The sequence below is a fragment of the Girardinichthys multiradiatus genome, chromosome 20 (genome assembly GCF_021462225.1).
Source record: "Girardinichthys multiradiatus isolate DD_20200921_A chromosome 20, DD_fGirMul_XY1, whole genome shotgun sequence".
In the NCBI taxonomy this organism is placed as follows: domain Eukaryota; kingdom Metazoa; phylum Chordata; class Actinopteri; order Cyprinodontiformes; family Goodeidae; genus Girardinichthys; species Girardinichthys multiradiatus.
Window position 1 is genome coordinate 9,174,183 of NC_061812.1, and position 24,004 is coordinate 9,198,186.

A 24,004-nucleotide genomic window follows, 5' to 3' on the forward strand; every position below is an offset into this window, starting at 1 on the left:
ATTTATTCACAGATTACTTTTACTATAAGAATAACATAATAATTTGTTTGGCTGCATCTCATTTAAAAATAGCAAATCACTAAGGAGCTTTTTTATTGATAGAGTAACATCAGTTTTGTGTTAATATACTTCGATGTGTAATAACCAACCTCTTGCAGTCATCAAACAGATATGTTTTTGCTATAACATGTTTTTGAATTTGGACTCAGAGGTGTTTAGCATTTCACTAAGTAGTGGTGGATTCAGATACAATTTTAGAGATTAATATTAAAGCATGTATGTGACAACATTTACAGTTTGGTAGTTTAATGAAAAAGTCAACCTAAGTGCAAGATTTGAACAACACAGAAAACAGCGATGTACATATAACCAACTTTGATGTCAAATTCCTATTCACTTTAATATTCGTCCTGTTAATAAGCTTAATATTCGTAGTAATAGATTTTATAGTTACAGTTCTGTGAAACTGAACTTAATATTTATAATGAGCATTAGTTGTGAGGATACTTAGTAAGTTGTCAATCAATATGGCTAAGTACATGTACATTATACATGGAGAGTTAACTTACTTCTGAAGTATGGGGCTCTCTATGCCATGACCTTTACAAAATTATTTATAGTTATGTCAGAATTGCTTAGTCGTAAATCACGCTTTGGATTTACCTCAGTGATCTCATAAATGCATTTTCTGTCCTGAATATATTCTATTTAAGCAATGATCTTGATGTAAATGTATCATTTATTATTGATATCAATGTGCTTTGGTCCTCTTCAGTAAAATCCAAAACATCTTTTGCATGAATGAACACTTAAAACAGATCAGAGATGTACAATGTGTATATTTGGCTGAAGATGAAGGTTGAAAATGTACCATCGCTAAATGAAAATGTCTGGTAAAACAAAAAACAAATTTGACATCACTTAGGAATTTTTTATTACGATTTTACATCTTTGATAAATACTGGTGGACTCCCATTATTGAGAAGTGTAGTAGTTTAAAGTTCATACAAGGTTCAATCAGTGATTTAAAGCGCAGTGAGGAATCTCATGGTTCAGGCTGATTCTTGACGTTACTGATCCGCTTTATTCTGCAAATAAAACACATTTATATCTTCAGTCTATCAAATTATTAATTTTATGAATTTAAAAAAAGTTTTTAATAGCTTACCTCTAACATTTAGTGTCATAGAAGACTCTGCGTTCCCCAGTTTGTTCTCAATGACAACTTTGTATTCCCCGCTGTCTTTGGGTCCTACCCGTAGTATGAGCAAGGAGCAGACTCCACATACGTTTGTTATATGGTAGTTTGTGTTTGTGTTGAGGCTGATGTTGTTGTGGTACCATGTCACATATGGGGCTGGATCACCTTTTACTGCACAGCTCATGTAGCATTCATACCCATCTGGAGCTGTGCGTCTCTTTAGGGGAATAATGAATGATGGAGGTGACTTAAAATCCAGAGCTTTGATCTGTGGCATGTCAACTTTGAACTTTTCTGAAACAGAAATTCATTAAGCTTATCATCAAACAGGACAATGATTGTCAGATAACATGATATATTGTTAACACTGAAATGAGTCAGGGACCCCATATATATTTTTACTCACTGCTATCTTTTTGACTGTAATTCGTTTGTTTTAGATATTGTTTTGCTTATAAAGCAAATACATTATGAAAACGAAATTGAGCTTAGAAATAACAAAGAGCCATATAAAGATATAGATACATGCTTTTAAAAAAAATAGCACTGACGATCATTTAAATTATGACACAACATGCGGTATTTCCTTCTATTACTAAATACGAAGCATACAATAGAATGAGTATAGCCTGTGTTTGTGTGACTGTTAATTAGTTTAAGAAGTAGATTATGATTAAAAACCACAAAGCACTTTCATATTTCTAAGTAGGATGCCAGACCATTATGTATTCAAGCTACTGCTCTTATCCAACATACAGATTTCCTCACTCAACAAATCATCATATAAATAGTTTTCTTATAAGATGGACACTTCACTATCAATGCCTTCTTCTTGGAAGGTTATGTATTTATGTATTAACATGTGAGTATGGAATTGTAATGAAACCCCATATATAAACCTAAATATTTGGACCCTTTCTGGCTTTGGTCAAAGGAAACTGAACCAGACCAGAAAAAAAACAAAACAAAACATGATTGTAACATCATTGTATACCAGGGCACATTTGTCCCAGACAAATTATGTTTTGTGGATGCACAAAAGAAAGATCACATCCAAATGTGGCTAGAGCGATCAACAGATTCTGTCTTTATAACAGACACTGTTTGATACAGCTTTAGGTCTTTGAAGTGATTCATACTAGTGCTTTACACTACAACCAATCATCGACTCCTTCATACACACAATACCATAATAACAGTGGTAGGCTACATTGTAGCCACGGCTGCCCTAGGATAGACTAACAGAAGTGGGGCTGCCATACAATCGGCGCAACCGGTCCCTCTGACCACCATCAGTTTGTCCTTACTAAATGATACATTCCAGTATTTAAATTAAATATGTATGTGTATTTCTTCCAATGAAATAACATTTATAGTTTCAGTAATTAATGTTGGATGGATGCTGAGTGTTTGTTTCCTCAAAAGGGACAAGTGAAAATTGACGCAAACCTTTTTCCTTTTTTAAAGAAAACACTGGGGGCTCAGATGGTGGCGACAGGCCAATGTCGTTTTTCGCAAACACTCTGAAGTAGTACTCCCGTCCAGGCATAACGTTGACAACTGTGAACTTGTTGTTAAAAAGGTTGTCAGCTACTGTCCTCCAAGTGCGTTTGAAGGAGTCCCTTTTGGATACCATGTAGTGTAGTCTGTCATCTCTTTTTTCATCTGGAGAGGGAGTCCAACAGAGGGTCACCGTTCCTGGAATGTTCTGTTCCAACTCTATGGGACCTGGAGGCTTGGGATCATCTAAAAGAAGATTAGGGTGCAGAAATACAAAAATGTAGATGAATGCCGCTCTTGAGGTTTTGAAAAGAATATATCGAAACTGCATAGGCCAAAATGTTCTAGTCTTAACTGAGCCTAGGATGGTGTACAGTATTAAGGCAAACAGGTTTTGAAAAGTTTATCACACTTTTTTGTCAAACATTTCCTGTGGTTTAAAATGTGGTGAGGTAATGCATGAGAAAATACTGGAGTGACTGAAGTTTCTCCGACTGTATAGGGCATAGAGTAACAAACCCCACCTGTTGCTGCACATTACGAGTCAGCTAGCTAAAGAAAAGTAGTTAACAAGAAAGAGAAACTGGACTGTTTGGAAATATTTGGGATTTCAAGACAGTCATAGTTTGAAAATTAAAGGAGCATCACCCATCCCTTTTATTAAGGTTGCATTGTTTTAAAACGGCTGTTAAGAAGCTACACATGCCTGTGAACCATGATGGCTACCCTGCTACATAGCCTCCATCATGATTGTGTAACTATAAAAAAACTAATGGAAATAAAAGGTTCAATATTTGGCACGAAAAACTACTACTAAATTTAGTGGATGTTTACACTATAATTTTGCCGAAGTCTACACATTAAAATCAAAACAACAATAAATATATCTTATAGATAACATGTTATACCTGTAATAATAAATGCTATATTACTCTAGCAGCAGATGGAATAATTCAGTTTTTTTGTATTGTTTTAATGTACTTAGATTGTATGCTATGAAACCCCAGTATTTTTACTGGAAGGGAATCTCATACTGGCCCATTCCTTGCCCTAACTAAATGTCCATTTTTCCTGCTAAGTCCATCTTTAAACACCTTTTGCCAGCAAACAGTGTTTCATTTTTGATACAGATATTAAGTAACTGTTGTGGAAGATGTCTGATGACACATAGATTTGAAATTAACTTGACATAAAACAGCGATTTTGTTCCCTGGCTGTGGCTGTGCATTTTTCACCATATTTGATGACATCATGGCCCGTCTTTGACTTGGTTACTGTGAGACAATATTTTATGCAGGTGTAGTGTCTAACCAATGTTTAATTATTTAATTTGAAAGGTTTGATAATTACCGCTAAAACACCACCTTTTAAGTGTATGTATGTATGTATGTATGTATTGTATGTATTGTATGTATTGTATGTTATGTATTGTATGTAGCTGCATAGTTGGTACCACTGTTGCCTTGCAGCAAGAAGGTCCTGGGTTCAATTCCTGCATGGAGTTTGCATGTTCTCCCCGTGCATGCGTGGGTTCTCACCGGGTACTCCGGCTTCCTCCCACAGTCCAAAAACATGCCTGTTGGGTTAATTGGTCACTCTAAATTGCCCTTAGGTGTATGAATGACTGTGTGCATGGTTGTTTGTGTGTTGCCCTGTGATGGACTGCAACCTGTCCAGGGTGTACCCTGCCTCTTGCCCATAGACTGCTGGATATAGGCACCAGCTTCCCTGTGACCCACTACGGAATAAGGGGTAGAAAATGACTGACTGACTATATATATATATATATATGTATATAAAAATATATATATAGTTGCAACTTTATAAAACAGATTTAACTTTGGCACAGTTATCAGTCACAACATTAAAACTCCAAATTTCCCACAAAATTGTGGCTTATAACTGATTTCTTTTAAAGCATTTCTCTGTATTTTTGGATGTACTATGCCAAAAGAATGCTGTCCAAATAATAATAATAATTAATTTTTATAAATGCTGAGATTTTACCTGTTACTCTGATTTCAAAACTGAAGCTTTCCTTGCCAACAATGTTTTTCACAGTGATCGTGTAGATGCCACTATCTGACCTCTCAGATGTGGGAATTAACAACTGAGATCCTCTATCTGTGTTGGTTATAGTCACATGTTTGAGTAAAGGAATTCCATCTTTTATCCAAGAAATGTCAGGCATCGGGGAAGCCTGTAGATGATGCAAACAAAAGAATAAAAAAAAAAAGAAATATTAGACAAGGCACATTTTCACATGACCCTATATGAGCAAAGGTATGGTAACATATTTTATACCTCAAAATTGATGTTGAGTCGAACAGTGTTTCCAGATTTCACCACCATCAAGGTCTTGATGTTGCGGTCCTTAAACCTTGGCCTTACTGTATGTTAGATTTACAAATATAAGTTGCTTACTTTCCTATAGATTAGACTATAGTTAATATTGCTAAATTGTTTATTTAGTATTCACATGGCTGTATAATAGGGAGAAATAATGTGTATGAAACATGTACAGAGACTAGGACAGACATTAATTTATTACATCCATTACCAGGCGTTTATTTACTGTCCTGTGGGTCAACAGCTTTCACACATGTTGTTGCTCTGCTGTGCTTTCTGTGACTTGGGCCTGTTGGTAACTTAACCACATGGTAGCATGACTGAATTTATAAAAATCAGAAGCCTTAGCACAAATCTGCTCACAGTCTGTGTCATTAAAATGCAAATGACTTTAATAGTTGTAAAATACTATGTTGGGTAGAACTATTGATTTGCAGTTTTTGTGTTTGTTTCTTTTTGGCTGTGATCTTTTTATTCTTTTGGACTTTTTCTGTCATTAATTATACTATTCCAACTTTGTAACTCCAAAACTGCACCAGAAAAGTGATTTGTTGTATGTACTTAGTGCAAAATTATATACAATAAAAAAATTAAAATAAAATTTTTAAGCAATTTCAAAGAAAATATACATTTTTGTGGGTAGAAAATATATTTTTTGGTAAAAATGTGCCTGATTTAAAGAAAATCTTGCAGTGTTGACAAACTTTTAACATGTCTTACCAGGAGGTGGCATGGCGATGATGTAATTATCAAAGCCTTGAGGTTCTCCATCCCCTCCATAATTTGTGGCAATTACTCTCACCCAGTATGCAGCCATTGCCTTGAGGCCCAGCACAGTGTAGGAAGTTAAGCTAATTGGAGTGGCATTACAGCGGGTCCATTCAAGGCTCTCAATTGGTCTGATTTCCACATAGTAGCCCTGGGCTTCATCTTCTACACCTTTCACTTCCTTTGGTTTAGTCCAAGCTAGTGAAAATGTAGTGTAGCTGGAAGATGTTAATTTAAGGTCTGTCACTTTCCCTGGAGGTTCTGAAAGCACACCAAAGGGATGTACACCAAGCAACAATATAATACAATTTTCTTTTAAGTTATGTTTTTTTTTTTTTTTTCTGTGTGTAAAAAAACTTCAGGAGCAATGTGTGTGACTGACTTACTCTTGGGATCTCTTGCAATAATTGCCTCAGATGGAAAACTGGGTTCTCCAGCACCAGATAGGTTGATGGCAGACACTCTAAATTGATATGCAGCACCCTCAAATACATCTTTGACAGCATACTTTGTATCTGAGAAGGAAGGATAACATATCTATTATATCACCCACTGTCTTTATTTGAGTTGGCAGATGTTTAACACTGCTAAAAACTATCACACTGTAAACTTTTGTAGGTTTCTTCATACCTGTAATCTGCCCTTTTTGGTTTACAAGGCTCCAGTAATTTGTGCCTGTCTTTTTCTTCTCCAAATTGTACCCCAATATTTTGGTTCCCCCAGTGTCACAGGGTGGACACCATGACAGGTTGATGCAATCTTTGAAGGCACTCACTACTTTGGGTGTTGCTGGTGGTCCAGGATAACCTGTAGCAAAAATTGTAGATTATTCATTTCTTTGTTTGTTTAATTTATTGTTTTGTGGAAGTCTGGGTTTAAGTATAAAAGAAAAAATGCACATTAATCATCTCAATGCAGTGCATATTTAGTATTTTACTGTAACCAGCTTTTGCCTAATGTAAGCCCATTTGCAATCTTTAAAGATTATTTCACATGTGCCTTGTTCTGATTCGATATCTAGAGTCTTAAATTATATACCGGTAATTATAAGCACTTTTGGCAACACAAAGAAATTAGGCTCTGTTTAAAGATTTACGTAATACACCAGCTGGTATGTCCCCTGTCTGTAGGTAATCACTGATTCCCTCAGCGTTCTTGGCTCTTATCCGGTAGCAGTATCTTCTGCCAGGGTCCACATCAGTGTCTTTGTAGCTGGGGCTACCAGGGATCTCTCCCAGATTTGACCACTTATTTCGCCCAACTTGTTGCCGTTCTATGATATATTTCGTAACAGGGCATCCGCCGTTGTCTTTTGGTGGTTTCCATTTGAATTCGACAGAAGTAACGGCACCTTCTATTATCTCCACAGGGCCTTGTGGAGGTGTTGGTTTGTCTGTTGGCAAAATGAATAGAGGTTATAGTTTGCCAAGAACAAAAAGCATTGATCTATTCTCACAACAAAACTGAAGCATCATTTTGTCACCATAAACGTACCAAGTACGATAAGCCTTGACACTGCTTCTATAATGCCAAACTCATTCTTTATTTTGATTTTGACTTCTCCAGTATCTTTCCTCTGACACCTGATAAGACGCAGCTGGCTCTCAGTATCTGAGGTATCAATTTTCACATTGACAGCAGGCAGAAGCTCGTCATCATTCTTGTACCACTGTATGTTCATTGGTGCTCCACCTGAGAACGGCAGCTTCCATTTGGCATTCTCGCCTACCCTAACAATGACTGGATTTGTAAATTCGCCTAAAGCATCAGGGTCAACCTGTGGTGGGTCTGTAGTATAAATGGAAAAAAAAACTTTGCATGATGAAGTTGCCTTTTAAAATATTTGTCAATATTTCCGACCATTTCCAATAGCTCCTATTATTATTCTGACCTTTAACATTCAGTGTTGCCTCTGATTTGCGTCCTTCAGCCTCAAAGCAGTACACAGCAGTGTCATCTTTTTCACAGCATTCAATTATCAATGTGTGACAGGCTCCATCTTTGATTATCTTTACACCATCCTCCTGTGTCAGCTTATCAGAAAAAATAGACCAAGATACTTGATACAAAACTGTTTTTCAAAATATGTTTTTGTCAGTACAATCCAAATATTTCATACTAGCTATACTATACAGTTCTGTTGTTTACTCACCAGCTTTCCATTTTTATACCAACGTCCTTCAGAGGTTTCACTGTTTAGTTTGCAGGACAGTTCTGCTCGTTCACCAACTTTGGCATTTATATCTGACAGTCCTCTAACAAACTGAACTCCTCGATCTGCATTTTGAGAAAATGTAAAACAAACATAAAATAGCTGTAGACAAGTTATGCTGTTTTAACATCATATGGAGATTCCTTATTCACCATCTTAAAGTTTTCAGATCTAAATATTTATGCTCATCGTTGCAGAGAGGTAATTAATTTTGTTGCAAATTTGACTGATGGGTTTGAAACTGTAAATACATCATGTAATCTAATAATTATACTATTGGCTTCTGGAATTGAAATAATGTAAGCACTCTAAACCTATTAAATGTTTATATACACATCCTAATTGCTTTTAGGTAACAGCTAAAATTGTTTATTATTATTCAGTTTCAGATTATTTGCAACTAGCAACACATTTCTAACATTAACCCATACATTTAATTAATTAACCAGCCTTCACAAAGTTTTACCTAAGTCAGAGTCTGGAACCAAAAGAGCAGCTCTGGATGGCTTCTTTTTCTTATCACTGGCATCATCTGTTGTGCTTTTATCTTCTTCATCCAAGTTTTTATATTTGTCATCTTCATCACACTTGTCTTCTTCATTTCTTTTGCCTGTTCCATCACCAATGCCTTTACCATCTCTCCCATCTTCTCCATCTGTTCCTTCTTTGCCATCTTCTATGTTTTCCTGTGCAACTTTGTCTGATCTATCTGCTGCTTTTTTTTCATTTTCAGTCTCTGTTTGTTTCGGTGTGTCCATGTCAGTGCTTTTCTTTAGAAACTTCTGCTCTTCTGACACCAGTTTAGACATATGACTGGCTTTGGTTCCCATACTAGCACTTGAATCAGCTGAATGACAGTTAGCACACATGCAAGATGAGGAAAAAGAAATCATCAAATATTAAATATCAAACATTTTTTGCAGATCCTCTAGACAGAAGATTAGATTAGCATGTAATAATATAGCAGTATAGCGGTATTTATATTTAAAATGGACAATACCCAATACCTTGGACTGCAAGTGAGGCACTGCTGGAGGTAATGCCAGCAATGACATAATATGCTCCCTTATCTGCCATTTGGCAATCTTTTACTCTCAGTGTGTGAGTAAGTTTGTCTTCTGAGATGGTGATCTCATATTTACCACCATGTTCCAGTAATGCATCCTCCTTTGACCAAGCAATTTTGTTGAGTGGTGTTGACAAAACACACTGGAAGATGGCATCCTCATTTTGAATGACTTTTGTATCCTTGATTTTTGCTACAAACTCCACATCAGGTACTAGGAAAGGTGAAAAGGTCTGATGCTTTACATATCCTTAATCAACTTCCAACACGACTATATTAATTTTATTGTAAGTGGAGCAATTAGGGTTTACCTCTAAAGTCAGTTGTAAGAACATTGGTCTCTTCAACATCCACCTGATAAAATCCAGCATCCTCTCGTTGAGGGTCTTTGATGCTGAAAAGATAGTTTATCCCAGTTTTCTGAAGGCTGTGCTTTGAGTTTTTGTCATCATCATATGGAATCATCGTCCCATCCTGGTCAAAAAAAAAAATATATATTATTTTGTTCTTTAAAGATCATTTGTTTATTCAGATGCTGTTTTTAGGCTCAAATAAGACAACTGTATTAATTCACCTTGTATAAATTAATCGCACTGTTAGGATCTCGTAGTTTCATGTCGAAGCTAAATTCAGCTCTTCCAGTTGGGTTTACTTCTATTTGTTTCACATTCTCCAGGTTTTCTACAACCTACAATGGACAGATTTAAATCACATTTTAATGTAACTGTGGAGTTTTTACTATTAGAATTGCCTGTATGCCTGGTAAGATGCAATGGGCTAATTTAGTTTCATGGCTAATCTTTATGTAAAGGAAATAAAAATCTAAAACCAATATTTGTACAGGTATTAAAAATATCAGTCGGTACCTTTGATTGCTCATCTTCCCTCTCCTTTTTCATCTGTTTGAGTTTCTTTAGTAACCAACGGAAGTCAGTAAAGCCAAACTCCAAACAGATTCTTTCATAGTCTTTCTTTGGTGCACTCAAAAGCAGTTCCAAGAGTTTAGGATCAATTTCTCCCTCTTTTTGTTGAGGGAGTTGTTTTTTTCTGGTGACTACATTTCTAAAAAGAGATAAACATTAATATCATCCTTTAGCTTTTATAGTTTTAAATAGTTAAATATTACTGAACTAAAGTTGAGCTTACGTTTTCTTAAGCATTGATCTGAAATCTTGTGCCGCCTGCCCATTTGGCACATTTGCTAAAAAGCAAAAGAAAGTTATGACATAATAATTATTTTTATTTAAATCACTGTAAGACTGATTTTTACCAGTTTAAATATAATATTAAGATCAGAAAGTAAAAAGTAATCCTTGACAAACAAAAAATACATCTTATTTGTATTTACATTTCATACCATTTTGCGTTTTCTTCTTAAAGGCTGTAAAGAAACACAAAATACCAAAAACCCAAAATTACATAAGTTACATAATAGCTGCGGTGAAGTAAAATAATTTGCTATTAAGATTAGGGGTACACCGATTGATCCGCTGACCTATCGATCAGCCCCGATTTCCTTCATTTTGGGTGGTCGGTGATCAGCCGATACTTGCATGTGATTCCAATCTAGGTTTGGGGCTGACTGATAGACCTGCCCACTAGGTCACGTCTGCACATGCACAGTTCACAACTGTTGACAACATAAGATTGGAACATTGAAGGTGTGTGGTGACCTTATGCCACCTGACAGTGTCAATTATAAAGAAAAGCGGCACCGACCAAAATTGTAATCAGAAGGTTAGGCTTTCTAAAGATCGTTGACCGTCTAGAAAACCGCAATCGGTGCAGCCCTAATTAAGATATAAAAATATGAAATCCTACCGTCAATAACATTCAGCGTAACAGCACAGACTGCTTGTCCATACTCATTGGTTGCGAAGCACTTGTAACTGTCCACTTGGTCATGTTTAACATTGAGTATCTGATAAAGCAACGTCACCATATGAAAATTTCAGTTTGGGTGCAAAAAAACACATTTTGTTTTTTCCAAAAAGTAACCCAGTGTTATAGTGCTGTTTTATGCATTGAGGCAGTGTCTTTTTAAGTGGGCTTTTTAAGCACTGAATTTAAAAGTAAATCTGTAGGTTTTAAGGTAACATGTTATGCATTATCACATTTTCTGTTTATGTCATATATTTGCGTTTTCAGGTCATTGCTAATTTAATAAAACAATATTGTGTTTTCATTCTGTGTTTCTTTGTGTTTTCCTCCAAGGTTGGATTCAAATTTGCAAGCAAATCTCCTCTCTAGTGACAGGTAGACAATTGTAGTCATTCTTTATTTAACTTTTCCCAGATTTTACTTCACATCATGCAGAAATAAGTGTGTGTAGAAAATTAGATGTTCTGAATTTTTTGTGTATTGCTTTTCATTGCTTTACTAAATGCTAACTGACAGCTGAATGGCAAAGGGTCTTAGCAAATATCTCACCCCACATACAGGATTTTATGAGATACTGACAAAAGCTGACATAGACATTTTTCACTTCCTTTTTTTCTTACCTCCAGCACATGTTCTTGAGCTCTTTCATCATATCTGGTGCTGTACTTTTCTGGGTCATCCATTTCACCTTTGTTGCGACCCCATGAAACAGTTGGTGGTGGCTCTCCACTCACCATAGCTTTAAAAAAAGCCTTTTTACCTGAAAAAGGTTCAAACAATGACTGATGTAAAATAGGAGCATTGTAAATAGTTGCATTTGATAATTTTGTTGTTTTAATATATTACTTTACCTTCTTGAACAGTTGTAGTCATTGGTTTTCGGGCAAAGTCTGGTGTAGATTTTCCTGCAGGAAGTTGCTCTACAAACTGAGTGATCATAACCCCAGGGACTCTGGACCTCTTTTTGACAGCCACTGTTGGGATTTAAAAAAAAACACGAGTTTAACATGGCAGAAGCATTGTTGTACATTTGACTGGGAGCAAAATCATAGACCAGATATATTTAAAACATTCCTGAGCGAAGTAAGCAATGTACTTAAATCTGGGTAATATATTCATTCATTCATTCATCTTCTATACCGCTTATTCCATAGTAGGTCTCGGGAGAGCTGGTACCTATCTCCAGCAGTCTACGTGCTAGAGGGAGGGTACACCAGTCCATCGCAGGACAACACAGAGACATACAGAACAACAACCACACACACACTGATTCACACCAAAGGGCAATTTAGAGAGACCAATTTACCTAACAGCCATGTTTTTGGACAGTGAGAGGAAGCCGGAGTACCCAGTGAGAACCCATGCATCGACGGGGAGAACATGCATACTCCATGCAGAAACACCCTGGCTGGAAGTCGAACCCAGGACCTTCTTGCTGCAAGGCAACAGTGGTACCAACTGCCCCACCGTGCAGCCTGGGTTAAGTAAGTTATGTGTAAAACAAAAACTTTCTGAAGGAAAACAAAGGATTGTATTTAAAATTAACTTAACATATACACATTTAACTACGAGATATTTTTTTCCACATTTCAGAATCAGAATCAGCTTTATTGCCAAGTTCGTACATACAAACAAGGAATTTGACTCCGGTACACTTTGCTCTTTTGTTCTGTTTTTGCATTACAGAATATACAAATTTACAATGTACAATATTCACATATATAACAAAAAGGTGCATTTGCAACATCTGTATGCTGTTGTTTTGTACTTTATTGAATGTTCATCAGAGAAACAGCCTGGGGGAAGAAACTGTCTCTGTGGCGGCTGGTTTTAGTGAACAGTGCTCTGTAGCAGCGGCCTGAAGGTAAAGCTCTGAACAGCTTATGTGCAGGGTGTGTGGGGTCTGCAGATATTTTAGCAGCTCTTTTCCTGACCCTAGACCTGTATACAGGGGTTGGGCAATGAATCTGAAACACCTGGTTTTAGACCACAATAATTTATTAGTATGGTGTAGGGCCTCCTTTTGCGGCCAATACAGCGTTAATTCGTCTTGGGAATGACATATACAAGTCCTGCACAGTGGTCAGAGGGATTTTAAGCCATTCTTCTTGCAGGATAGTGGCCAGGTCACTACTTGATACTGGTGGAGGAAAACGTTTCCTGACTCGCTCCTCCAAAACACCCCAAAGTGGCTCAATAATATTCAGATCTGGTGACTGTGCAGGCCATGGGAGATGTTCAACTTCACTTTCATGTTCATCAAACCAATCTTCCACCAGTCTTGCTGTGTGTATTGGTGCATTGTCATCCTGATACACGGCACTGCCTTCAGGATACAATGTTTGAACCATTGGATGCACATGGTCCTCAAGAATGTTTCGGTAGTCCTTGGCAGTGAGGCTCCCATCTAGCACAAGTATTGGGCCAAGGGAATGCCATGATACGGCAGCCCAAACCATCACTGATCCACCCCTATGCTTCACTCTGGGCATGCAACAGTCTGGTTTGTACGCTTCTTTAGGGCTTCTCCACACCGTCACTCTCCCGGATGTGGGGAAAACAGTAAAGGTGGACTCATCAGAGAACAATACATGTTTCACATTGTCCACAGCCCAAGATTTGTGCTCCTTGCACCATTGAAACTGACGTTTGGCATCGGCATGAGTGACCAAAGGTTTGGCTATCGCAGCCCGGCCATGTATATTGACCCTGTGGAGCTCCCGACGGACAGTTCTGGTGGAAACAGGAGAGTTGAGGTGCACATTTAATTCTGCCGTGATTTGGGCAGCCGTGGTTTTATGTGTTTCAGTTTCATTGTCCAACCCCTGTAAGTCCTGGATGGAGGGAAGGTCAGCCCTAATTATTCTCTCTGCATTCCTGATTATTCGTTGCAGTCTGGACCTGTCCTGTTTTGTGGATGAGCCAAACCACACTGAGATGGATGAAGACAAGACAGACTGAATGATGGCAGTGTAGAAGATAACCAGCAGCTCCTGTGGAAGGTTGAACTTCTTGAGTTGCCTCAGGAAGTACAGTCTCTGCTGGGCCTTCTTTCGAACAGTGTCTATGTGTGAAGACCATCTCAGGTCCTCAGAGATGGTGGTTCCTAAGAACCTGAAGTGGTCCACGGCCGATACAGTGTTGTTGAGGATGGTCAGGGGGGTGTATGGGGGTGGTGTTCTCCGAAAGTCCACCACCATTTCCGCAGTCTTGAGTGGGTTCAGTTCAAGGTAGTTCTGACCGCACCAGTGTACCAGCCGATCCACCTGAGGTCTGTATGCAGACTCATCACCGTCCTGGATCAGTCCAATGACAGTGGTGTCATCTGCAAACTTAAGGAGTTTCACGGACGGGTCCGATGAGGTGCAGTCATTTGTGTATAGGGAGAAGAGGAGTGGGGATAGAACACACCCCTGGGGGGCACCAGTACCTATTGATCTGGATCGGGAGAAGATGCTCCCCAGTCTCACCTGCTGCTGTCGGTCCGTCAGGAAGCTGTTGATCCACTAACAGGTGGAGGCTGGGACGTTGAGCTGTGTGATCTTCTGGTGGAGGATGTCTGGTATGATGGTGTTGAAGGCCGAGCTGAAGTCTACAAACAGGATCCTGGCGTACGTCCCTGGGTGGTCGAGGTGTTGCAGGATGAAGTTTAGACCTAAGTTAACAGCATCATCTGCCGACCTGTTTGCTCGGTAAGCAAATTGCAGAGGGTCCAGCAGGGGGCTTGTGATGTCTTTCAGGTGCTTCAGCACCAGCCGCTCAAAGGATTTTATGACCACAGATGTCAGGGCTACAGGCCTGTAGTCATATGGTGGGTTTCTTGGGAACCGGGATGATGGTGGATCGTTTGAGGCAGGAGGGGACCTCACATTTCTCCAGTGCCTTGTTGAAGATCCTTGTGAAGATCGGAGCGAGTTGATTTGCACAGGCTTTCAGGCATGATGGGGAGACGTTATCAGGTCCTCCAGCTTTCTTTGTTTTCATGCGCTGAAAGAGCCTGTTTACATCTTCCTCGGATATCTTTAGTGCAGGCAGAGGAACTGAAGGTAGGGGGTTGGTTGTTTTACGGGTCAAATTTATTCCTGAATGGGATGTGGAGGGGATGATTTGAGGTGTGAATGGCTGCTTTGATCTCCTTTGTTAGTCTGTTCCTGGCCTGCCTGTACCGCGCCCAATCTCCACTGCTGTGAGCTTCTTCTTTATCCCTGCACAGATTCCTGAGGTGTGGAGTAAACCATGGCTTGTTGTTCCCAAAGGTGCAGAAGGTCTTGGTCTGCACACACATGTCCTCACAGAAACTGATGTATGATGTCACCACATCAGTTAGTTGGTTTAGGTCAGTGGCTGAAGATTCAAAAAGCTAACCATAAACTGAAAACTCAGTTTTATCAATTTAGTTAAACAGTTACATTAATTTCATTATTTGTGAAGTAAACACCACAATGATAACTTTTTTTTGGCCTTCTAATTTGTGCTTTACAGTGCCTTTCAAAAGTATTAGTACCCCTTTTCCCATTTCATTTGCAACCTCAATATATTTTAATTGGATTTCATGTGAGAGATCAACACAAAGTAGCAAATAATTTTAAAGTGAAAGTAAAATAGAGGCACTTAGATCTGAAAACAGCAACTGTGAAGTAATTTCGATAGATAGATTTAGGTCTCAGCTATTCTTACACACATGCTGGATGTTGAACCTTCATCTGCAGTCTCAAATCCTTTTTTTGTCTATAACATATTTTCTTTCAGGTTTGCCCTGTAGCTCCATCCATCTTCCCGTTAACTCTGAACAACTTCCATTTTGCTGCTAAAGAAAAGCATGATGCTGCCACATCCATTTTTCATGGTGAGCATAGTATGGTTCGGGTGTAGTTTTCCACCACTCAAAGTGCTGTGCACATAAGCAAGTAAGTTCAATATTTGGTTCATCTGTCCAGAGCACCTTATTTTACATTCTTGCTGTGTCCTCTGCCCAGGTTGTGGCAAACATCCGTGTTAAGCCTTTTTGGCTTTTAACAATTCAACAATCTCTCCACTCCTCATTTTTCCTTATTTATTATTTTCCAAGCCTCACTTGGAGAATACTATATGGAGAATAAGCAACATAAAGCTGTTGGTTGCACAAGATTTTATTTAGAGGTGAAAAAAAATATCCAGGCAACACACTTTTTTTTTTGTAATAATGAAAATTACATATAAATTTCTTTCGCCGTCACTGTTATGAACGGCTTTGTGTTCAAATAAAACCCCAACAAAATACTTTGACATTTCTAGTTGTTACTGAATAAAATGTAAAGATGTTCAATTCATATAACTACTATTGAAAGGCACTGTGCTGGCTGCAGTTTAACATCAGTATAACACCAGGGGTCACTCTTGCCTTTCGCTTTGCAAATGGTTACAGCCGCTACAGACTGACAGATTATGTTTATTACCTTAATTTATTAAGCTACATTTTCATTTAGCAGTACTTTAAATTTATTTATCTGTAAAGCAGCTGAACATTTACAGATAGATGGACTTTGTTGCCTAAATAAAGTTGTTAATGTGAGACAAGAAAAGATGTCATGAATTTCCCAGTCTGTTTTCAAATGTGTGTGATGGCTTAGCAGACAACAATAACTTTACCCAACTGCTACTGAAATCACAAGCATCAGCAGACCATCTATTTCAGTGCATCACCCTGAACTGCTCCTGTTACCATGTAGCTTGCACATTAAGTACAATTTTACTGCTGATATATGTGAATAGGTCAAATATCTACTTACCACACAGCACTGCTGTGTGAAACATCAAACCTGCCAACAAACCAATGCTGAACTATGTCTCCTCTTTCACTTAAAGGTATCACATTTGTTTTGATTAAAAATCACATGCAAACTTGTTAGGAGTCTTTTGTGCTAATCAAAAATATATGTTCTAAACGTGCATTTTATATGAAATTATCCAAATTAGTTTCAGCAACTGTTTAATTTTTTTTTAAATATGGAGTTAAGTTCTATGGAAGCATATCGTTACCATATTTCAAATGAAAAAGCAGAAATGCCTTTTCATTTTAAGAATGTGGCTGCATTGTTTGACTCAAATGAAATTAGTAATCAATAATCCTATTTGCATTTTAATTTTCTTCTTCAAGACTGCTCATTCTTTCACTTAATTAAAATGAAAAAGACATTTGAGATATATTTTTCAAAATGTACCCCAGCAATAGATACCAAAATTAAATTTGAAATGTAAAATTTCAAAATGAAAAAGCATTTGCCGAAATGCTTTTTCATTTTAAGAATGTTGCTGCATTATTTGACCCATAAATAAAATTAGTAATCAATCATCCTATTTGCATTTTCTTCTTCACGACTGCACATTTTATGCCATAATCAAAAAGAAAACAAAGCAGACATTGCTTTTTTGTTTTTGCGGTCTGCCCGCAAAGTACTGCCCAGAACTCGAAAGTGAAAAAGCATTCCGAGCGGCGGGCGCAGCAGAGTGACGTCAGCAGCCGCTCTTCCTCATCTCCCTGCTGACCGAGCTACCCATCTGGTTCAGTAGGGGGCGCTGTGCACGTCTGCATTGCATTACATTGCAAACGTGCCGAGAGATTGAATTGCAGCAGGGCCGAGCTCAATTTGTGGCAGTGGCAGGCAGAACTGGTTGTTCCGGTGGCAGGCTGTGGCATCCTTGTGGCATCCTTATGGCCCGGGACATCCAGCGTGTTTTTAAGCATTTATTTATAATTTTCTGTGAGTGACAATTCAGAATAGCCGCTCGTGCTCTATAATAAACCGGCTGTTTGTGCAATAAACCTTCGTCATCCTTTCAACACGTCACACATACACATAGTGCTATTTATTTTCCATGTCAAGTAAATACAATCACCTTATGTTAGGGCCTAAAGCTGTTTATTAAATAATAATCAATAATGAAATCATTATTTAAAGGTAACAGGCTATAACAACAATGACATCCCATTTGCTGATAATCAGCATCAGCTTCCACAAAAACAGCGGCAACCGCATTGGCAAGCTTTTACGGCCGGTCTGGCACCTTCCGGGATCCTCGCGGAATCCCCTGCCACCCTGCGGCAGTTCCGGTGGCAGCTTCGGTGGCAGGCCACAGCCAATGCAGACGTGCACAGCGCCCCCTAACGAACAAGCTGGGTAGCTCGGTCAGCAGGGAGCTGAGGAAGAGCGGCTGCTGACGTCACTCTGCTGCGCCCGCCACTCGGAATGCTTTTTCGTTTTCGAGTTCTGGGCAGTACTTTGTACAGTCGTGAAGAAGAAAATGCAAATAGGATGATTGATTACTAATTTTATTTATGGGTCAAATAATGCAGCAACATTCTTAAAAATGTGTAAAATGTGTTGTCATTTTCAAATTTTACATTTCAAATTGAATTTTGGTATCTATTTGCTGGGGTACATTTTGAAAAATAAATCTCAAATGTCTTTTTCATTTTCATTTTAATTTAGTGAAGGAATGAGCAGTCTTGAAGAAGAGAATGCAAATGCAAATAGGATTATTGATTACTAATTTAATTTATGAGTCAAACAATGCAGCCACATTCTTAAAATGAAAAATAATTTCGGAAAATGCTTTTTCATTTGAAATATGGTAACGATTTGCTTCCATAAAGTCCAGGGCTAATTTATGATTGCAATTTGTCCTCTATGACTCATTTCTAGACTATCTATTTGGCATAATTTTTTTCCCAGCTGCTGTACTGCAGCCTTAGGACATGCATTGAATATTCATCAAATTGTGTGTGTCATCTCTCAAGGGGGGATGGTTTATGTTCTTATATCATGTGAATGCAGGGAGGATTCTTGTAACCTTCTTTTTTAAGCATTGATTCTCTCAAACTCCATGTCTGTTCTGATAGCAGGCAGTCGTTTCCTTCTGCATACCAATTACTCCCATTAAAAACTGTTGGATTTGGGGGGCGGCAAACTTGAGAATATCTTACGTAAGAAATGTGTTGGCTGTACAAGCAGATATTTCTGTCATAAACCATTCCACCCTTTGCCTTAAGAATGACTGTGTTTCCTTTTAGACACTTTGAAGTAGTTTTTGTTTTTTTTAAGTAGAAAATTAAATGGTACATTTCTTATTCTATTTTATACTGCTCTTTCTACTACACCTTGTCTACTTTTCTACTGCACCTTGTCTTTTTATTTCAACTACATAAAACATTTTTTTACAGTTACATCTGCAGAAAAAGAAATGAAAATGTAAATATTTTTATTTTACTGTTTTTGTGAATATTGCTGGTACTTTTTAAGGAACTAATAACAGCCTATACTGTATAGATACATAAAAACAATATAACTTGTATAAGTTTAGCTTTTCTGAATTGCAATAGAAATAATGGAGTGGCCTATGCTTTGCACACTTGTTTACTTGTGGTTCGTTTAATATTTTATTATTTGGTATACATGAAAAACATCATCTTGTGAATGATCAGTTTGCTTTAACAATGTTTCTTTTGAGTTTATTACTTCAATTACTGAAGTATGAGCATCTGTGGGTTTACGTTCAGATCATATTCTAAGCATATTTGCCCCTGTTCAATTTTTTGCCAGTAACTTCTGCAAAAATGGGAGTGAAGGCCATGTTTATCATTAGCTGTGTTCACACATCAGTTCCACCTTATCAGCTTAAAAACAAATGTCCTTGTGAAGCAACTGATTTTCCACTTTGATATGCATACACAGTCACTGGTGCAGCTCAATGTGCTCATAAAAATGGCATTTGGGATGAGCTGGAAAAGAACAACAACGTGGTTTGGACAGGGGAATTACTCTCACTCCTCACTTATTCCGCTCATACATGCCCTTTGAGCTTTGTGACTGTACAGTTTGTGACTGCCTGCATTGTCAGGGCAGAAGTCTAATACTGATGGATTATCTTCAAATTCCTCCATTCCATCTTTGGAGTAAGAAGGTTCTCTGGTTCATCTTCAGAGAGGAGTTAGAGGGGCTGGTGCTGGTGTGTCGTTTTACAAGCATTCTTGTAAAAGCGACACACCAGCAACACTTAAAGGTCTGGTTTGTATAATGTAGTGTATAATGCTTAGAACACTGTTATTAAATAAATTATGTTTCAAAACCCAAAATCTGGTTATCACAGAACCCATATATAAACTTGTAAATGTCCCAACTGTGGACATTGCTTGTTGTCTCATAATGTTGCAAATGTTTTAGTATCAAGGTTGGAGGTTGGCGAGCCTGGAATTATGGAGCCATGCTGCAATAGAGATGTAAAACCTCTAGAATATTGATCTGGTCAGTTAAATAGTAGAGGGATATGTTAATCAGTGTCAGGTGTTATTAAAATTAACAACAGGTGTGGGGCAACAATAAGAGGACCCCACCTGTTTTGCAGGTAGAGGCCACAGACATTTTGTCCCTCCTCTTTGACTGCTTTTCAGTAGTTTTGCATTTGACTATAAGATCAGCATCACGTCTGGTAGCTTGATGCTATACCTGGACCCTACAGGGTTGCACAGGCTGTCCAACTCCACCACAATAGCACATCAATACAAGTCTTTGCCCAAAGGTTTGCTGTGTCTCCCAGCAGAGTCTCAAGAGCACGAAGGAGATTCCAGGAGACAGAGAGTTACTCTTGGAGAGCTGGACATGGCCGTCAGAGGCCCTTAACCCATCAATAGGACCAGCATCTGCTCCCTTGTGCAAGGATGAGCAGGGTGAGTACTGCCGTAGCCCTAAAAAGTGAACTCCAGCAGGGCCACTGGGGTGTTGTCTCTGGCCAAACCATTAGAAACAGACTTTGTGCATCTGTGTGTGTGTACATATATATATTATTGAAGTTTTAAAATGTTTAATTATTCCATCTATTTATCGGTTATACCTACTAATCTTTGCAGGGTCATGAGGTAGCTATTACCCATCTCAGGCAGCCATCTGAAGATAGGCAGGGTGCCCTTGACAGTTTACCAGTTGATCACAGGGCAACACAGAGCAACACAGAGACAAACAGCCATGCACATACAGTCATACCTAAGGGCAATTTAGAGAGACTGACTAATATGGACTGTGGGAGGAAGCTAGAGTACCCAGAGGTTACCCATGCATGCATAGGGAAAAGGTTGTACACCTCATGTAAAAAAGTTTGATTTGAACCCAGGACCATCTTAATGAAAGCCAAAATTGCAAACAACTGCTCCACCGAGCAACTCATTCAGAAAGCAAAACACGCACACAAACAAAGATACAAAACAATGTCAACAGCAAGAAAACAATTAATTAAACTTACCCGAAGATTTCGGTTCCTCTTGGAGAATTTTAGAACTCATTGTAGCTTTTGTTGTCGATTCTGAGAGTTATTGCTGTTACTGCTTTTCGGCTAAAGCAGAGAAGAAGAGATAAGAAAAAAACTGAACTGCAAGTGCAACAAGATATTGGGTTTTATTACAGTATATAAATATTCATATTTTTATCCTTTCTGCATTTCTTTGTGTTTCCATTTTTCTTGTTAATTCTTTATCTCTTGCATATTTTGAGGCATTTTCTTCAGAATTTGTTTATTTGAAATGAAAATATTTGACTGAGAAAGGTTTAGATGACTTAATTGTTAGTTTTGCTTAATGGTTTGGTAAAAATATGTATGGTACTTTAATCCAAGGTATCCTACTACATAAAAGTTAAAAAAATTAAAGTTTAAATATTAAAGTTTAAAATTAAAGTTTAAATCTGTCTTTACAAGGTTGATAATAAATTCTTAGACATTTTAAAACATTACTGCTAAGTACCACCTGTATTCCTTTACTGTTCAAGAACGTTATTACTATTATAATAATTATATGTCATCACAAATAATTTTGTGGTATTGGAGCTATGGAGTAGTGATCTGAATTCAAGAACAAAAATTGTGCGTTGGTTGCACAATGGGGCTTAACTAATTTTGCTATTTGTAACATAGATCATATAGGATCAAATATATATTAATTTAATCAGAATGGATGTGTTGTTTTTTAGATCATTTGTAAGCCTTGATTTCAAATTTCTAAGATTATACAGCAAATATAATTATTCTTATGCAATTTTAAGAGCTATCTTCTCATAGCTTCAAATAAAGCAAATGTCACACGACTGCTTAGTGTTGTGGGACACCTAAAAACAGTCATGCACAGGAAAGGTTAAAACAGTCTTTAAACTTCTCATGTGTCACAGGTTGCCCTATGACATCAGTTTGTCAATCGATGGGCTTGGGTGCTGCATGACTTGTGGAGACAGTTGGAGACAAACTGGGAAACTGTAAATGAGGAATGTGAAATCCCAGCTTGTGCCTCCCTTGCCAGCAATTTAACTGCTTCGGCTCCAAACATAGAAAGAGAAGGCATGTCTCGGCATCCAGACAAATAGGAGGCACAACTTTAGGCTTTTTTTTATGCATTCAGATATATTTTGTGATTCTACTTTAAAAGGAAAGTTGTTATTTTCATATTCAAAAGTTTAAGTTGAAACCGAGTAATTATTTGAACAGATCTGTTTTGTCTTTTATTATATTTACAAACTTGGTAATCTTTAGAAGCAAAAAAAAAAAAAAAAAAAAGAAATATATATATATATATAAATATATATTTATTTTATTATTGAGGTTTGTAAATAGCATTTAACAAACAATAAAATACCATTTCACAAGTACTAGTGAGTCAGAAAAATATTTTTGCAGGGTTTATTCTTTACTTGGCTGAATGATTCTAATGTACGCAGAGTATGAAGGCTTTTAATTAAAAGAAACAAAATAAGAACATTGGAATTGTGTCACAATTATCAACATGAGTGTTTTTCTGTGTTAATTTTTGGGATATGAAGAGACAGTATAATTTTTCAAAAGGTATATCTGTCCTTCAACATCTGTGACCATGGAAAAGTATATTAAGACTTTGATATGTCACATATTCTGTTTGACAAAATGATCACAGCCTCCTGCTCATTCGTAAAGGTCACATTCCTCTGTCATTTAAAAAAAATATCTTTGATCAAAAGTAAGGCTGTTTTCAGGAAGCTGAAACTATGCATTTTAAAGACCTGCTCATAACATGTAAGGCTTTATTTCACAAATGTTTGCTTTAAAAGCGCAAATGTATGAACAGTTTAAGAGTGCATCATGTCTATATTCAATTTGTCGATAATATCTACCTTTCCAAATCTACCAAATTACAAATGTAGTATTTCATCTGACAAAGACATTTTGGTACTTCACACATAACAATTATCAAATCGGAATAGTCCTTAATCTGAATCTGAATGTCCTGTTTTAACAATTCTGCTAGTTTCCTGACAATTGTAACACTTTATTCAAGAAGTACTTAAAGCATTGTTTCAGTTTCCTGATGTAATCTGTAGTAATTAGTGATCGTAACACTTTTCCCAGTGAATGAAAAGAAAATCACACTTACTTTCCGTTCACAGCCGATTATGCCTACCTGAACGTGTTTTAGCTTCTGCTCCTCTCACTGGGTGATGTTACAGATGTGGCTCCCCTTTTTGTTTGGTGATTAGGGTTTGGAATGCTTAATAACTCCTTACATGGGTAGTTGGTAAAATCCCATTTTACCACAGCGTGAAAGGATATCTCTATGAAAGCGATCACTTTGCAGTTGGCACCGGACACACATTATGACTGTTCATTCAATCTGATATTAGACAGACATATCATGTCAACATTATTTTGCCATTTATGTTAAGATCATAAAACAAAAATGTTAACAATATTAGTATCAGGAATATAAAACTATGATAAATTCTAATGCATCACTATCATCACTACATTTGTAACGTATATCCCTGTACCACACAGTTAAGAATCTGATGTATAAATCATCATGTCTTTTTTTTTTTTTTTTTTACTTTTTCCCTACACAGCGTACAGCATCATCAACCAAACGTTTTTCACTGGAAGCATCATAAGCGTAATATGACCACTCAAGTATGGACTTCATTGGTCTATTAAGATTAACGTGAGACATTTTATTTAGTAAAATGATCCCTTTTCTGGTATTAGT

General features: G+C 37.5%; 1 protein-coding gene across 2 annotated transcripts; it reads right to left on the minus strand.

Annotated features, from left to right (window-relative positions):
* Nucleotides 1-917: 917 nt before the first annotated feature.
* On the minus strand, nt 918-23,449 carry LOC124856429 (immunoglobulin-like and fibronectin type III domain-containing protein 1). 2 transcript variants are annotated; one of them, XM_047346823.1, is made up of 24 exons: nt 23,399-23,449; nt 21,250-21,339; nt 11,829-11,951; nt 11,598-11,737; nt 10,918-11,017; nt 10,454-10,477; nt 10,243-10,297; nt 9,963-10,158; nt 9,671-9,784; nt 9,408-9,570; nt 9,173-9,310; nt 8,497-8,877; nt 7,971-8,095; nt 7,710-7,851; nt 7,313-7,606; nt 6,915-7,211; nt 6,449-6,625; nt 6,205-6,333; nt 5,771-6,079; nt 5,006-5,091; nt 4,709-4,901; nt 2,651-2,947; nt 1,169-1,495; nt 918-1,088 (listed from the first exon to the last, which is right to left on the minus strand). In XM_047346823.1, the coding sequence occupies exons 2-24, from the start codon at nt 21,287-21,289 to the stop codon at nt 1,084-1,086; spliced, it is 3,855 nt and encodes a 1,284-aa protein (XP_047202779.1). In that variant the 5' UTR covers nt 21,290-21,339; nt 23,399-23,449; the 3' UTR covers nt 918-1,083. The 2 variants fall into 2 exon arrangements, with proteins under 2 accessions (XP_047202779.1, XP_047202778.1); XM_047346822.1 differs by having other exon boundaries at nt 9,038-9,310.
* Between the last annotated feature and the right edge of the window lie 555 nt (nt 23,450-24,004).